Source organism: Pelodiscus sinensis, chromosome 4 (genome assembly GCF_049634645.1).
Source record: "Pelodiscus sinensis isolate JC-2024 chromosome 4, ASM4963464v1, whole genome shotgun sequence".
Classification (NCBI taxonomy): domain Eukaryota; kingdom Metazoa; phylum Chordata; order Testudines; family Trionychidae; genus Pelodiscus; species Pelodiscus sinensis.
Genome location: NC_134714.1, coordinates 48569811 through 48584417, shown reverse-complemented (window position 1 = coordinate 48584417; position 14607 = coordinate 48569811). Strand labels below are relative to the sequence as shown.

Below are 14607 nucleotides of genomic sequence, written 5' to 3'. Positions count from 1 at the left end.
TGCTATGCCAACATAAGAAAACCATCTCCACAAGTCATACAGACCTTTTTGCTCAAAGCTAAAGCAATGCAGCATCAGTATAACCACTTCTTGATTATGTCACTTTAGCTGGCAAGGATGTGTTCCACAATGCCCATCATGATGGTTCTGTCAAGCAGTTTGAACTCTGCTGCCCTGAAGGTACACAGGTGTGAGTCCCTCCCCCATTTAAAGGGGCAAGAATTTTTTAAATGCCTTTTCCAGTTTGCTCAGAGTACACAGTTCACACAGCATCTTTTTCAACTGATCCTGCTGGCTTTACATAGCAAATGGTCTCCAGCCTGAAACACACCAGAAATGCGGGATCTTCTGAGTACATAAGGAGAGAAGGCAGCTGTGCAGGTACCGCTCAGCACCAGGTATAAAAATGTCAATACCTATAGGCAGCTTGCTAGTGGCAAGCAGGAGAAGGGTACAAAATGGACACACAACAGCATCATGCAAAAAGGAGCTGAGGGAAACATACCAAAAGGCAAGGAGTCTAATCATTGATCTAATGTGATGCTGAAGACCAGCTGCTTCTATAAAGAACTGCATGCCTCCTGAGTAGTGACCCACCTCCAACAAGAGCCCCAGGGATACTACAGGAAGGCTGGAGGCAGCAGCCAGCTGACAACCAATTTTTTTTTTACATCCATGCACAGAATTGTGTTATGTGCACCAATATGGAGATGATGTGTGGCTGGGGTGGGGCAGAAGGTTGGGGTGGCGGTGAGGGCTCTGCAGTTGGACCAGGGAGTAAGTGTTTGGGGGTGTAGCTCAATCCAGGGCTGCAGAGGGATGTGAGTATTCCTCCCCAGCCCTCTCTCACTACAGCAGTACCTGGGCTAGGGAAGAGGCACTTCTCCCTGGCCAGAGTCCTGCATGCAACTTGCTCCCCATGCACCCCCTACCTCTCTGCTCTCCAGGCCCTTGGGGCTACATGCTTGCTTGGCCCTTAATAGCCTGCTGTGAGGCCACATAGCTTAGAGGGAACTTAGGATTTGACTTCAATGAGAAAGTTGTGGATGAAGAGTGGAGCTAGAGGACAATATGGAGCACACAGAAGGATCGTCCAGTGATGAAGCAAATCAGGACCTCTTTGCCACTCTAGAGGGGCCTAGCCAGTCCCAACACTCCATTTCTGCCACACAAGATGCATGAGCGGAACTCTGGTAAGCACTCACTGTGTTTCAATACTGCATAGTGGGAGGAGATTGAGCTCATGTATCTTGTTATATAGTAGAGGATGGATAAGAAAGAAAAATTAACTGAGCCTGTCCCTTTACACAATGGGTCAAAGCTGAAGTTTTCCTGTGGGTATTGGGCATTCTTCTTCTGATGGTTCCATGGGAGACCTGCCTCTTCTACCTGCTATAGGAAACTTTGCTGTGCAACCCATCAATTAATTTCTGCAGGGAACAGAGCAACACAGAGAAGTTGCTTACAGAGCTGGTCTAAAGCTACACACTTGTAGGATATGCACCCTTGGGAGTGATATCAGGTTGCAATACCCGAGACTGTGGGAAAAGGAACCAATAGTCAAAACAGGCTCCCTGTTTACAATAAGCCACTTGGCAAACCACTTTGTGTCCCTTCTGTGAAGCCTACCCAGAATATGGCAAATGAGCACCAGTTTAATTGTAAGTGTAAAGGAAAGGCAGCATTGTGAGATACAGGAGACATAAGAAAAAAAAAATTTGATTGGATGACCAACAGTAACCACACTTTTAGGGAAGTAAGTAACTCAGACTGCAATATGCAACAAAGTGCTGATTACCCCAAATGGAGCAGACGAAAGTTTTAAAAGGGCAGAATGAGATGACAAAAATCTTACGTCAACAATTGTCAGGTGAGTGGAGGAATACCGAAATAGGGTATATAAGGTTGGATGGAACAAACCAAGAGCGGACAGGTTGTGAATCCAAAAAAGCTAGGTCTGATCAACCAGTGCTTCCTCCCTAGCGCTGAATCTTGCTGCCGCACATAAGCTCCGAAAGGGGAACACCACCGGTCATAAGTTGCAACGAAAAATCCAAAAAAGGAGAGACATGAAGAAAAAAGTATCTCCTGAATCTAAGCAATGCTTCTATCTTTCTTAATGTGAGTATTATATATTTGATAACTCCACAAATTGTTTACAAGTAAATCTGGAGGGAATATCTGTAGGAGGAGTTATTATTTCTTGGTTTTTAACTATACTGTTTTTCTACTTTTTATTTGTATATTACACTGTCTTAAAAGAATCAAAGATAGTGAATTGATTTAAATGGAAAACTAATTATAAAGTAAATAGAAAAATAGAAATCTTTGATTGACCCTAAAAAGTATTCCTCTGTGGTTTCAAATCCGGTTAGCAAAACCTGGTTACCGGTTACCAAACCTGGTTACCGAAACCTTCTTGCCTATTCCTCCTTGCCCAGCTCTCCCCATCATGTGGGCTCAAAATTGAGACTTAACTGTTTGCTGGCTAACACAGATGACAGACGTGTGACTCATGGCTGGGAGCACTCACAATACTGACTCCGTTCATTTATTTCTTTGACTTCTACAGATGTGCCCTTGACAATTCACTTCTCCAAACCAAGGGAATGCCTCTGTTAAATAAGGCAGCAGCCCAGGAGATGTAAGGATATGTTTCACAAAGTGCTGCTGTCAGCAGATGCAGCTCATAGCAAAACAAGAGCACTGATGGAGACAATCAATAAAAGATTCAGGCTTAATGGGCAGAAAAGGGGACTGGGACAGGAGCAAATGCTGAAGGTCCCAACAGAGATGTTGAAATTCCTCATTAACCTTCAATCTGAGCACATCCATGTCTGACTCTCCCCAGAGCTCCAGTCCATGATCTCTCCAACTCCTCCACTTCATTCCTCATGTGTCCCCAGTCCCTCAGAGTATCCCAGTGTACTCCATGCCTACAGTCTTATTTTCCAACAAAAGCTGGAGTCCTAACTATGAGACTGTTCTTTATTTTCATGGCCCCTGTTTGATCAGAAGTTTGTGTTTTATCTCTTTATTAAGCTCAAGTATAAAATAAAATGAGTCTATTTGTGACAGACATATATCGTTCAGTGCCAATACTGAAACACAGTGGCCATACCTAGCATATTTGCTCTTTGCAATTAACAATCAGGAAATGAGCACTACAGGCAGCCAGTAAACATTGCCTAGCCAAATGAATCACAGATGCATTACTGGGAATCATTGTCAAAATGCTTCCTCCAAGCCTCCCTGATCCAATTAGCCTCCCACTGTAGCACTAATTGCCTTTGTATCTGGCTGCTCAACCTCAGCAGCCAGCTGCTCAACCTCAGCAGTCCAATCTAACAAAAATTTTCCCCCTTTATTTAACAAGTATTGTGCAGAGTACAGTAAGCCACAATGACCATCAGAATATTTTCCTCACTGATGTCTAACCAATCAAAAAGGCATTGTCAGTGACTAACTGGCCAAAGGCCTACAGAATGGTTATTTAGCATTGTTAAGCCTCTTGTTAAAGTGCTCCTTGTTGTTTATGTTTCTGGTGTAAGGTTTCACAAGCAGTAGAAGCCAAGGGTCAGGCATTAACTCTAAGAACCACCATGGGCATTTCCACAGCTCCCATTAGAATCTTTTAGTCAAAGAGAGCCAGCATGCAGCTTTCTATACAGTCCAGTGTTCCAAGAGATGCGTGCAACACGCACATTCCCTGACCACCTCAAATGTATGACAGTAACACAGCCATGGTGATTCACCAACACCTGCAAGACCATGGAGAAGTAGCCCTTTTGGTTGATAAACTCCACCACAAGTTGGCTGCAAGCCAGAATTGGGATATGCATTCCATTCATTGCTCTGTTGCAGCAAGGGACTCTCAATTGAATTTTGAAGCAATATTTCCTGCACTTTGCCAGGAGGCACAGTGCTTCATAGCTGGTGGTAGTTACTGGCCCTGCACACTTGCATCACCAAAATCCTCAGGGATACTTGAGGTCCAGCCTAATTCATAACAGAGATGTAGCCGTGTTAGTCTGGTCTTGCTGAAACAAAAGTCAGGACTATGCAGCACTTTAAAGACTAACAAGATGGTTTATTAGGTGATGAGCTTTCGTGGGCCAACTTGATCCGAGGAAGTGGGTCTGGCCCACGAAAGCTCATCACCTAATAAACCATCTTGTTAGTCTTTAAAGTGCTGCATAGTCCTGTCTTTTGTTTCAGCCTAATTCGTGAGTGACCAATAGCAATCTAATGTTGCCAGCTCTCACATAGCAATCACCATTCACTTTTCCGCATTAAGAGCAACTCTCACTCTGGTGCCAGTGCTGGGATGAGCTCTGCACACAGTTCCAGGTAGGTGGCTTTCTGCATCTAGAAGTTCTGAGATCACTGCTCATCATCCCATACATGTATCATGATGGAATCTCACCACTCAGTACTTGTTTCCTAAGCCCAGTACCAACAGTCCATCATGGCAAGCTGCTCTGTGAATGCCAGCAACAATCCTGAGTTATTCGTTTCCAAGGCAGACAGCAGGGCAAGGACCACCAATTCACTCTGTTCACAGCTCATGAAATACTGCAGGACTAGCCACGTTGTGTTCATAATGGTCAGAAGCTCAGGATCCATGCTGTCAGGCAAAGAGTGCTGGTGCACAGCTTAGAAAGGCAATTGAAAAACAGCACAAAGTCAAGAGAAGACTATGGAATGGAAGAATTACACGACAGGTCAGCAAGCACATACCTGTGATTCACTAATCTATTTCCAGAGCTCCATGCTGTAGAGGGTGACAAGGTGCATGGGATAGCTACCCATGAAAAAGCTCTTGCTCTGTCAATGCAAGAGCAACAACTGCAGACATACTCAAGCCAACACAAACACTATATGGACATGCTCAGCTGATGTTATTAAAGTGACTTAGGATCAATCGACTTAACTCTATAGTTGAGGCATGGCATAAGTTGCTTAAAACTTTAGACCTGAAGTGCTGTTTTCCTCCCTGCTCCCCATTAACACCTTTATGGCAAAAATCACTTAATGATCAATTTATGGAGCATGCTGCATCAACAACACATTTTCAGATCATGGATTCCCTTTCATATTACTAAAATGTTATTTTCTGGTTCAGTAACCCACCTACAACACATCTTATGAAAATTAAACACCATTTCTGATTCATTGAATTAACTTGAGTTAAGTTTTATTTAAAAGAAGCCTCAGAATAATTAATTACATTGCCAAGTTACTTTCAAAACTTGTTTTAATATCTCCACTCAATTTCTGAAAAGCATGATACTGGAATCAGTTTTCAACTATTCAGTGAACATCATGTGACTATTGCTAGGCTGCTGGCATTAAAAAACATTTGCTGGAAAAAAGATAGGAACTTCACATTCAGTAAATAAAGATACAGTAGGTAAAATTTGAGTTATAATATGGGTGCACTAAAAGTTAAAACAATTAACCTGGTAGTTCAAATAAAGCGTTCTTACCAGTATGGGGGAGGGAGGCACACCAGCTAAGGGGGAGTCACGTGACTTCTTCACATGATTCTGCCCTGCCCCCAGCCCAGGACCCCTGGCTCTTTACCTCCCCATCCCACATTACCTGGGGAGATGGGAGGCTGGGAGTGTTATGGCAGCCAGAGGAACTGCTGGCAGTTCTGCTTCTTTCCTCACCAGCACGGGCAGTAGGAAAAGGAACATAAACACTAGTAACTCCTCAGAGTCCTGTTGCACTCCCTATATCACCTCCCAACCCCCAACCCTGTACACAGAGATGCAGCAGCCAGCAGAAGGACTAGGGATGGGTGGCAGGGAATAGTAGGAAAAACTCCCTATCAGCTAAAAGTAACTTGCCAGTATGTGTACCGGTCTGTACAGCTCCCCTGAACCACTGCCTATACTGTCCCTGAATTAATAAGGCTACATGCACACTACAAGCACTAGAGTATCAGAGGGGTAGCCGTGTTAGTCTGAATCTGCAAAAGCGACGAGGAGTCCTGTGGCACCTTATAGACTAACTGAAGTGTAGGAGCATAAGCTTTCGTGGGCAAAGACCCACTTCGTCAGATGCAGGCACTAGAGTAGCACAACTGCAGCTATGTCACTGTAGTATAGATCCTTACCACAGAAACAGAAGGGGATTTTCCATCACTGTAGTAAATCCACCCCCTTGAGAGGCAGTAGGTAGAGCAACAAAAGAATTCTTTCAGCTACCAGGGCTTAGTTTAGGTCCGTTTAACAACATTTCTCAGGGATATGAGTTTTTCAACTACAATGATCTAGGTTTTAGGTGTTTACCAGGGAGAAAAATTATATTCAAGTCAACATGACTTCTCATTTCACATTAAGTCCTTATCACACAGAGAAAAATGTCAACGTTAGCAAACCAAGTGGTTTCTTTTACACGTCCTATAAGTCAGCTGACTGAGGTCTTAGCTGCACTGAAAATGAATATCTGCATAGCTAAGTCTCTAATGAAAAATCCACACGCTAGTAGACTAACAAGGCCAACTGAAGTCCCAGAGTAGACTGTGCTAATTCTTCCAGTGACCTACCTACCACCTCTTAGGCCTTAATTCCACCAACAAGTTGAGTCAACAAAACTTACATCAACACCCAAAATTCAACAGAGGGTGTTCACGCTTGCTCCCTCTAATGGATCACTTCCACTCTAGGGGTACCACTGTGAACAGAGAGAGCAATACGCTGCCACTGCGTGTATCCCACAGTGTAGAATGGTGGGAAAGCACAGCTGATTCCTGGGCATCTTGGGATTCCCTCCAAGATCTCCCACAGTCTCCTCAGCTGCTGGGAGTGGAATCATGAGTAGCTTGAGGTGCGGAATGTCAAAGCAGCGCAGCAGTTTGCCCGCACTCTCCTGCAGCAGCAGCATACTTCTGCTGTGTTCCTAATACAAGGCAGAAACAGAAGCATTCCAATGATTTGCTCCCCAAACAAGAGCAGCACACTCAGTTGTCAGATATTTCCCACACCTTTCAAAGGAAAGGAGGGCATGCCTGCGGGGCAGTAGAGATCAACAGCATACAGAGGCCTCTTGTCAACAGAAAAACCAGCAGTGTCTAGGGATATTAAATTTTGATTAATTGGCTAATCGAATAGTTGATGCAATTTGCATCAACTATTTGATAAGGGCGCCTCCACCTTTGAAGTGTAGCAACAGCCTTCAGAGGAAGAAGTGCTGCAGGGAGTATGGGGCCAGTGGGGGAGTTGCCGGCTGACCCTGAGCTCTATCTGGCGTTGCTGCTTTGAAATGCCGCATGCAGCCCGAAGGCAGTTTTTGGCAATAAAACCGGCTAGTATATGCAATATCTTAGAGACATAGATAAACTATAGTAACAGGAGAACCCTCTAGTCACTGTGCTGAGTATCTACAATTAAGCACTGATGATGCCTTTTTTTTTTTTTTAAGTTTAGATGTAACATAGGATAACAGGTTCCTTTTACTCACAATTCAGCTTTTCCTTTTCAGGATTAAAAAGTAGAACCATCAGATTTGTGATCATGTAAAATGATTTATTAGGATGAACGTGGATAAAAGTAATGAACACAAGATTTTAAAAATTTTTGAAGGCTTTTAAAAAAAACTTCAAACAAACATGTAAAAGTATCAAAAATTACAGATTGTTTATATCCTACTTTAAACCATATGAATTAATTCAGAGAAAATAGTAAAGAGTGAAAATTGATTCTGCTGCTCCTAGAGAAATAATTAGTAATGGAAAAAAATTCCAAGAGCACTGATGACTTTACAGCTTAATATTGAACTCTTTATTGCCATTCCAGCTACAAAGGAAACAAAACAACTTAAACAATATTTTAAATATGAAAACAGGTACATCAAGTTTCACAGTTCACTAGTTTAAATAAAACATAGAAGATTAAACAATACAGGTGTAACATTAAGCCACTCAAAATTCCTGAAGGAAAGAGGAGACTGGCACAATATAATAAAACACGTTATAACAAAAATTACTCTGGCTCACCTAAGAATTTTGTTTCAACATCTGACTTTGTAACATTGCCTAACGCTATGTAGTGAAGCTTCAGGCCCTGATTTTGAGAGAGGAGAGCATCTACAGTTGCTATTAGCTTTAAATGGTATAGGTGCTCAGTACATGTGATAATCAAGTTCTCAGTCTACAGTTTATATAAAAGATGTTTATAATACTTACAATGTAGCCTGCATAGTCTTCATTTTCGACGAAAGAATCATGAAGCCAAATAAACTCCTCATGTTGCCGAACAACAGAAAATTCACTTTGTTTAAAATTTGGTAAAGAACTCTGCAAAGAAGGGGTGTTTTATTCAGATTTAAGAATTCAGATGTTTACATTACTGTATCAGATTCTATACTCTCAAAATTCTATAATCTCAATGCTGAAAAGTAGTTTACAACTAAAAAGACAATAAAACAACCTTAAACTAAGCTGGATCCAGAACAGTGCATTTTCCAAATATTTTATTTAAAAAAAGGAAGAGTTTTCTAGAACTAATTATGAAGACAGTCCTAAAACTATCAAATCAAGCTATACATTATTTAGAAAATTGAAATGTAAACCTGATCATCTTACTATTCTGAAGTACATTGTTGACGTCTGAAGTGAACAACAGAGAAAACAATACACAATGGGCTTAAGAATACAAGCGTGTGTAAAAAGGCTCTAACAGTCAGACTGGCAAGAATCACAAGGCAGAATACAGTAATCTATAAGTAATCTCAGGAAAATTTTCTTAAATATGTAAATTATGGTTTTACCTTTTAAAATCAAATTTTACATACACAACTTGAATATTCTTTGATGATTACTTTAAGCTAATAGTGTACATTGAATGATAAATTATTACTCATTTTTAGTAAATGTATTATACTTAAGCCTCATCCAGATACAAGGCTGGGTTTTACCTTTGTATGAACAGTGAATTTCACTTTATCCCTCTCACTAAGAGCATCTGAAATATCCACTTGCAAGGCAGCATCAGTCTGAAGATCTACATTTATTGCTTTAAGCTAAACAAAGAACATCAGATTAGTCAATAAAAATTAATAAAAATGTAACAAAAAACATTTTATTTCTCATTCATCAAGAGCTAATGCTGCACTGATGGGCACCCTCATAACACAGCAGATGGAAAGAAGAAAACTTACAAAACATAAAAAATACACCCTGTGGGAAAAAAAAACAAACAAATTCCAACCTACATATCTTTCAGTGCACAACCATACATGGCTATTTAAATTTACTATGTTTCCTTGTCTGTGCACTATCATGAGTACTCACATTTCTCAGTACAGGCAGTGCCCAGGTTACATGGATCCGACTTACATCGGATCCCTACTTACAAACGGGCTGAGGCAACCCCGCACTAGCTGCTTCCCCCCAGCAGACCAGGGAGACGCGGAGCAGCTTTTCTCAGCAGACACCTCAGCTTGAGAATAAAGGACTAAGGGAAGTGAGGTGTGGGAGAATAAAACTGAGCTCTGGAGAAATGTTTGGCTAGAGTTTCCCCTACAATATGTACCAGTTCCGACTTGCATAGAAATTCAACTTAAGAACAAACCTACAGTCCCTATCTTGTATGTAACCCGGGGACTGCCTGTATATTATGTTTGTTAAACCACTCACAATTCAGAAGAGCAAAATATTGTAAATTTTAAAGATTAGTTCTAAATAGAAAGATTTTTCTTCAAATTGTTTACATTTTATTATTTGCGAACACACAACTCTAAAGAGCATGTAATATGAATGGATAATTTTAAATGTGCCCTCAGAAGGGAGTTGGTGACATATCTTCTTTATGGTATACAAGACCTGATTTTTAAAAAGTCTTCAATATTTTTGTATTGGAAACTCTCATCTTGACTACTCTAGCGATGATGGATGGCCAGAGATGTGCTAGGATTATCACAAATATGCTCTCATTAACTGACAAGATAATAATTTTATTCAAACTACACTGAAACTCTTTTTGTTTCTGACTTCTATTTTAACCACACACACCCAGGCCTTTAATTATGGCTGAGAAAGCTAAGAAAAATTACTTGATCAAGCAAAACAGGCACAAACTCAGTTTTATTTCTACTGTAGAACATGTAGAGTGGCTCTAATTTGAGATTTCAGTAAGTCAGCCCGAAAATTATCAGAAACTCCCAAGAGGAAATGGAACTAAAGACAAAATTCACAGCCACGGCAGAAGCTTTAGATCAGATGGTTCACTTGTGCTCAGGAAAAATTAAAGCCAGAACTGAATGGGGATTTCAGCATTTGAGGATTTGAGTCCTGTGGCTAACACTAAGGAAAATGTGTGTAGTTAAGTAACTGTTGAACATGTCATTTGTTACAGATGGGGTGGCAGTCAGCTTCTCGGGACCCAGGGTGTGCGGGGAGCAGGCTTGGGAGCTTGCCTGTAATGGTGAACATTAACCTATGAGCCCAGGCTCATCAGTTACCCATTTACATGGTTACATTTTCCCATCCCTAGCTAACAGCACTCAATTCTCCCCCTCCCCTCCCAAAAAAAATCTCAGTGGGTGCCAAAAAAAAAAGAACAACAAAAAAATTGGGCTCTAAAATAAGGGGGTGAACAATGATGGCTGCCTTTCCTCTAGATTGCATATCCCTCCCTCACCCACAATGGCAGAATTCTGGCAAAAAATTCTTCCAGGAATACCTCCTGAGATGGGGAACAGCAGTAAAATAAAAAGAGGTAAGAAGACAAAGGAGAAGGATCTACATGCTATAATACCAGGACAGTCCAAGTTGCACACTGATTTATCTTGGAAAACCCAAATTTCCAGGTTACAAACAGTGGATTGGGCCCACGAAAGCTCACGATACCATCTACATGTTTTGTTAGTCTTTAAGGTGCTACTAGACTATTTGTTGTTTTTTAAGTTTTTCTTGTTACTGACTAACTCGGCTACACCTCTGAAATCTTCCATTAGTGTGAAGCTGAAAGCCCAATCCCACTGAAGAGAAAATGAAGGGAACTATGAGAGTGGACAGTCTAGAGTTATATCCCTAATTCACTCTGTACACCAGATCATTCATGGAATAAAGTCATTTGATTAAAAAAAAAAAAAGACCACACACACCCTCTCCTCTAGTCCTGTTTTGCAGGACATGTATGAAATATGCTAGCATATCTGGAGGAGTAGGGCATTAGCGTCCTTTTCTCGCAGGTATCATGAAACTCATACAAATTAAAAAGCTTTATACATAAGCAACGCTAATATCTATTTCGAAATAAATCTCACCTTGTGCAACTTTGCAAAGCACAGGAGGCTTGATTAAATAGTATTTAATACTACAGTATATTCACATGGAGATTTGAATCAGAATTCATTCAACAAATTACAGTAAAGGTGAAAGGTCAAGAGTTCAGTTTCTGTTCCTTGCAATAACTAAGGAACAAACATTTTAAAAGTATGAAAGTTATTTTTAAACCTTCTAGTGCATTATTGTCCAATTACACCATCAATATTTTTTAGTTATTTGCCATTTTAAATAAGGGATACTCATTTTTGGCTATGGAACAACTGGCTATTTGTTTCTGAACTGGTTGAACCTCTCTAGTCTGGCACCCTCAGGACCTGACGAGTGCCAAACCAGAGAATTTGCTGAAACACAGGAGGTCAATGTTGTCTAGCAACATTACAGATGCTTCCATTGCATACTGGGCTCTTAGAAAACATTTAGGGGTGAATTAGAGCTAAATAACAGCGCAAAACACAAAGTCAGGACTGGTGGCTGTAAACAAACTTTATAAGACTGCAGGAAAGTTGGCCACAGCCATGATAAGTGATCATCCAGCAAACTAAAATCATGTCAGACCACGGATGTTGCTGGATCAGTGTGCCAACTAGAGAGGTTCACCCTGTAGTTTTTTCCTGAACTGTCAGGTTTCTTACCACACCTACAGAGCAGCTTTTTCAAAGAATGCCATTTGACTACCAGCCTTTAAAGTGAAGTCTAAATTTCAAAATGTGTATGGAAGTATAATGTTGTGTCATGCAAAAACAAGTGTATAATTTTCTAGGGTAGTTTCCTTAATAGCATTAATAGTAAATTTGAAGTATTGTGGGTAAGAGACACATTTGAGTTATTCAAATAATACTTCTGTAAACTGACTTTCATGGGTGACAGAATGAAGAAAAATCTATTTTATATAGTTTAATGCCAGAAGGGAACATTAAAATTATCTATTCTAAACTCATCTCTTGCACCTTATAGGGCATTAAATTTCACCCAAGATATTCATTTTTTTAGTCCAACTCTTTAGTCTCCTGAGAACTAAAATGCCTTAGTTCAGCTAAACTGTTTGTGTGCTATAGGCAGAGAACAAGCGACTGAGGCCTCTGCAAAGGCAAGGAATTGCTTAGGCAAGACATGTCCAGATGATCCTAGCAGGCAATCTACACCCCATACTTCCTATGACAAAAGGCAAAAAAAGCACCAATGTCCCTGCTAATCTGTACTAACTTGCATTGTTTTCTTTCAGATTCACACTGAAGAAAGTGCTTTAAGTAATGCTTCGAATATCAAGCTACAGGTTACACCTCCAAAAACCGTCTCTCTCTGGTCCCGCAACATCCATTGTCCATCAGAAACACAGATTCTCCTGGACCAGACAGCCCAGGGCCTAAGGAGTCGAGGGCCAACCTGGCTGCTAGACCAGCTGGGGGCAGCACAAGACCAGGGCCAGAGCCCTGCAGCAGCATGGGGCCATGCCGGAGTCCCCTGGCAGCACAGATCAGTGCTGGATTGGAACCCTGCAGCAGCCCCAGAGCCTCATGGCAGCCCCCAGGAGCTCAGGGCTGAGATTGGAGCCCCACTGCAGCGCGAGGCAGAGGCTGTGTCCGCCCTCAGGAGCACAGTGCCGGAGCTGGAGCGCGCAGCAGGAGTCAAAGCCTCTGCTGCCCAGAGAGCCCACAGCAGCTGGGCAAGCAGCCCAGCCCGGCTGGGAGGTGGGGGAGGACAAGGCAGGGTGCCTGCTGGAGCAGCTTGCCAGCAGCAGGCAATGGGCTTGGGAGCCGATGGCAGGAGACTTCCCTGGATCTGGCAAATTCCCGACAGTACCAGACTAAGGAGATCCAACTTGTTCTTTAATGTAGTGAGAAAACTATAAAAGTAATGTTAAATGTCACTTTCTGAACACAAGCTACTACTTTAAGGACAAAAGCAAAGAGCAAGTAAGAACACTCTGTTGCGATGGCTTTCTTAACAGATACAAATTTTACTTTCTCTATAAACCTTAGAGAGTTTACCAATATGTTAAATTATGCTTGCCTGGCAACAGGACTATTTTTATCTGCCAAGGTAAAGAAGTGTTCCCTAAATGGTATCAGAGACAATCAGAAATATGTAGGAACTTTGAGACACTGTGCAATCAAAATACATTTGGTATTCTGGTTACTGTCTCAAAAACAATGTTGTCATGCCATAATAGTGAAGAAACTGCCCTAAGCCATACATAACTACTTGAAAGAAAAAATTATCAAACAGATGACTTATTGATAAAGAGAGGAAGGAGAATGAAGAACCTGGGTTACACACTGCCGACTTTCAGAGATAATAAAAATCCAAACCAACAGGCTGTAAAGATGGGCATGCAGTTATGTTATGCCAAACAGCATGTAATGTTTCTATACTTCTATTCAGACTTTGTCACCTAGTATAATTTCTTGTAAAGCAACTAAAACAAAAAAATCACTTAGCTTTTACTTTGGGGTTGTTGGGGTTTTTTTGTATTCATAGAAGAAAAATAGAGGATCACAAACAAACAACAAACTCATCTGAAAATAAAAGTAATGACGCTTCGGGCACCTCAGAGAAAAGGAACCTAGCCTCAAAGAGATGGGGTCAGAAGCAGTGTTTTCTTTAAGCTGCGCTGAATTCTATTGAGGAAAGGATATGGAAATACCCAGCGAGTTACTCAGTTATCCTAATTTAAGGCCGGTATATCGTCTTTCACTACAGAGTATGGACATGACCTGTGCAAATACAGGAAGATGCCCAAAAAAAGACGCAGGGAAATACCAACTTACAAAGAGAGCACTTATTTTTACTAGTACCACAGAAAAGAGCTACTATTGTTTTAAGACTAATAGCTCAATTTGAGGCCAGACCTATACTGATATAACCATCACTGAGCAATATGAAAAATGCATACTTCCTGAGCAACACAGTTAGACTGTCCTAACCTGCAGTGTACATAGCACTACACTGATGGGAGAACTACCATAGCTACCACATCTCAGGGAGAAGCTCCCTCTACGTGTAGGTGTCTTCACTAAAACTACAACATTAAGACAAAAACAAGCCCTTAGGACAGGAGTGGGCAAATTCAGACCCATGGGCTGGATCTGGTCTGCAGGATTAGGTTCTAGGGGGCCCCCCACCTTTATGTTTACCTGTACCTCTGCAGGCACTAGAGAACAGCAACTCTCGTCGGCCACAAATCGCCTTTTGCGGCAAATGTGAGTGGCAGAAAGCCACAACATTTCCCACCACTAACCAGAGATGTGACCCTCCAAAACATGCAGACATGCAGGTAAACATAGCTACGGTGGCCTATCAGTGACTAA

General features: G+C 41.4%; 1 protein-coding gene across 1 annotated transcript in view; it reads right to left on the bottom strand.

The window, feature by feature from the left end:
• Positions 1-14607, bottom strand: part of SNX6 (sorting nexin 6) — a 45212-nt gene that overhangs the window by 28392 nt on the left and 2213 nt on the right. Inside the window, exons 3-4 of the mRNA XM_075926942.1 lie at positions 8926-9030; positions 8195-8305 (exon numbers count right to left, since the gene is read on the bottom strand). Coding sequence (XP_075783057.1) covers positions 8195-8305; positions 8926-9030 — 216 coding nt within the window. The remainder of the gene's footprint in view (positions 1-8194; positions 8306-8925; positions 9031-14607) is intronic.